We start from the raw sequence: 1872 nt of genomic DNA, 5'->3' as shown, positions 1-1872 counted from the left end.
TCAATCTTTGCTTAAACTTGGGTGCTCGCACACAAGTAATTGAATTTGATTTTTGAGTCTAAAATTTACTATAATAAAATGTGTTGTTTTTAAATATCCTTTTGCACTGTAGAGTTTAATAGTTTCCTTTAAACATGAATAAAAAAAATAAAAATAAAATAGAGTTATCAAGCAAAATGTTTAAGGTAAAATTGGACGGCAATGTGAAGCTTTTGAATTTCGCTGAAAAGCTAGAAACATCTTGTATTGGCATCATGGAGTCTGGAGAGATGATCAAGGATCTTGCCCTTATTATCCACAGATCCGAGTGACCATTGCATTGTTTTCTCAGTCTATGGTCATAAAAGTCGTCCTACTCTTTTTCCTAAACAAGTGGAAGAAAGTATCTCGTTATGCTCTATGCACTCTTTCATAATGTTACATGCTTGGCTGAGATAAAAATCTCAACACTAAAAACAGGGGCGGAGCCAGGATTTATGTTCAGTGCGGGCATCATTTTTCGACGCCGAATTTCGAGGTTTTGGTCATAGATTTAATGATGATAAAAAAATAAAACAATACTAGAACAATACTAAAAAGACATAATTTATATATTAAATTTGTTCTTTGCGAGTTTTCATATTTTGATATCGTCGTACAATAACTTCATTATCAAGTTTCAAAAATATATCTTTCTCTACATAAATAATTGTGCTATCATTCATCCACTGATCACCCATCCGATTGCGCAATCTATCCTTTACAATACTCATTGCAGAAAAGACTCTCTCCACAGTAGCGGTAGCAACCGGTAAAATCAATGCCAAAGTCAAAAGTCTGTAAACCAAAGGATAAACCCTATCTTTCTTTTTCAGAACTAACTTCTTCGCAAGATCACCAAGATCATTCAACCCTTCAAACTCTTTGTTAGAAAGCATGTCAAAAATATAAGTCTCAAGCTGATCGTTCAGTACAATGACATCCATTGAAGAGAAATCTAATGGATAAAACTCAGCAAATCTAATCAAGCTTTTCTTGTCAAAAGAAGAAAATGAATCTTGAGGACATAAACAAGGAGTAACTCTGTATTTACCTCCGAGAAACGATCATTCAATTCTTGAAGTTGTAAATCGATGACAGAATAGAACAAATCTACTCGGTAATGATGTAAATTTGTAATTTCTGGAGAATTACGCTGAGGGCGACCACGAAGTGCAAGGCGTACAAACATATCATCCATGTTGGGTACATGAATGTAATGTTGTTGACAAAAAGAACATACTTCTTCAAAAAAGGAGTCCCACCCTTCGTCTCTCATTATTTGGAGTCGTTGTTTGCACAATCTCACCAATTGCATTGCATTCACAATATCTTGATCTTTCCTTTGCAATGCCTTTGACAGTTCATTTGACATCCCCAAGACACTTCTCATCAACTGTAGATTAAATGCAAAATCAAATTTTTGTATCAACTCCAATAAATTTGTTGCATCAGATCTTTGATCACAAGAACAAGATTCATCTTTAACAATCGTTGCAAGTACATCTAAAACAGAAGAGAACATGGCAAGCAAGCTGACCAAAGAATTATAATGTGAACTCCATCGTGTATCACCAGAGCGCTGAAGGGTCGTTTCTTGATTAAGTCCCCGTCCACTTAAAATCTCACCTTTTTCCAATGCCTCAACAATAAAGTCTAACGGTTTTTCTCGAAGAAGATCACAACGTTTGGAAGATGCTCCAACAATATTTATCACGTCCCCAACCACACGAAAGAAGTTAGTAATAGGGATGTTCTTCTTTACCACAGTCACAAGTGCAAGTTGGAGTTGATGAGCAAAACAGTGAATGTAAAAGGCACATGGACTCTCCTTCAAAATTAGTGTTTTCAGAC

General features: G+C 35.4%; 1 protein-coding gene across 1 annotated transcript; it reads right to left on the bottom strand.

The window, feature by feature from the left end:
* Positions 1–680: 680 nt before the first annotated feature.
* Positions 681–1777, bottom strand: LOC111380240 (the record flags this gene model as incomplete). Its single annotated transcript, XM_023003745.1, has 2 exons — positions 681–1013; positions 1073–1777. Coding segments are annotated over 2 exons (1038 nt in total), but the record flags the coding sequence as incomplete, so codon positions are not given.
* Positions 1778–1872: the final 95 nt, after the last annotated feature.

The sequence above is a fragment of the Olea europaea genome, unplaced genomic scaffold (assembly GCF_002742605.1).
Source record: "Olea europaea var. sylvestris unplaced genomic scaffold, O_europaea_v1 scaffold21092, whole genome shotgun sequence".
Classification (NCBI taxonomy): Eukaryota; Viridiplantae; Streptophyta; class Magnoliopsida; order Lamiales; family Oleaceae; genus Olea; species Olea europaea.
Note: the sequence above shows the minus strand (reverse complement) of the source record. Positions and strands in the feature narration are given on the sequence as shown.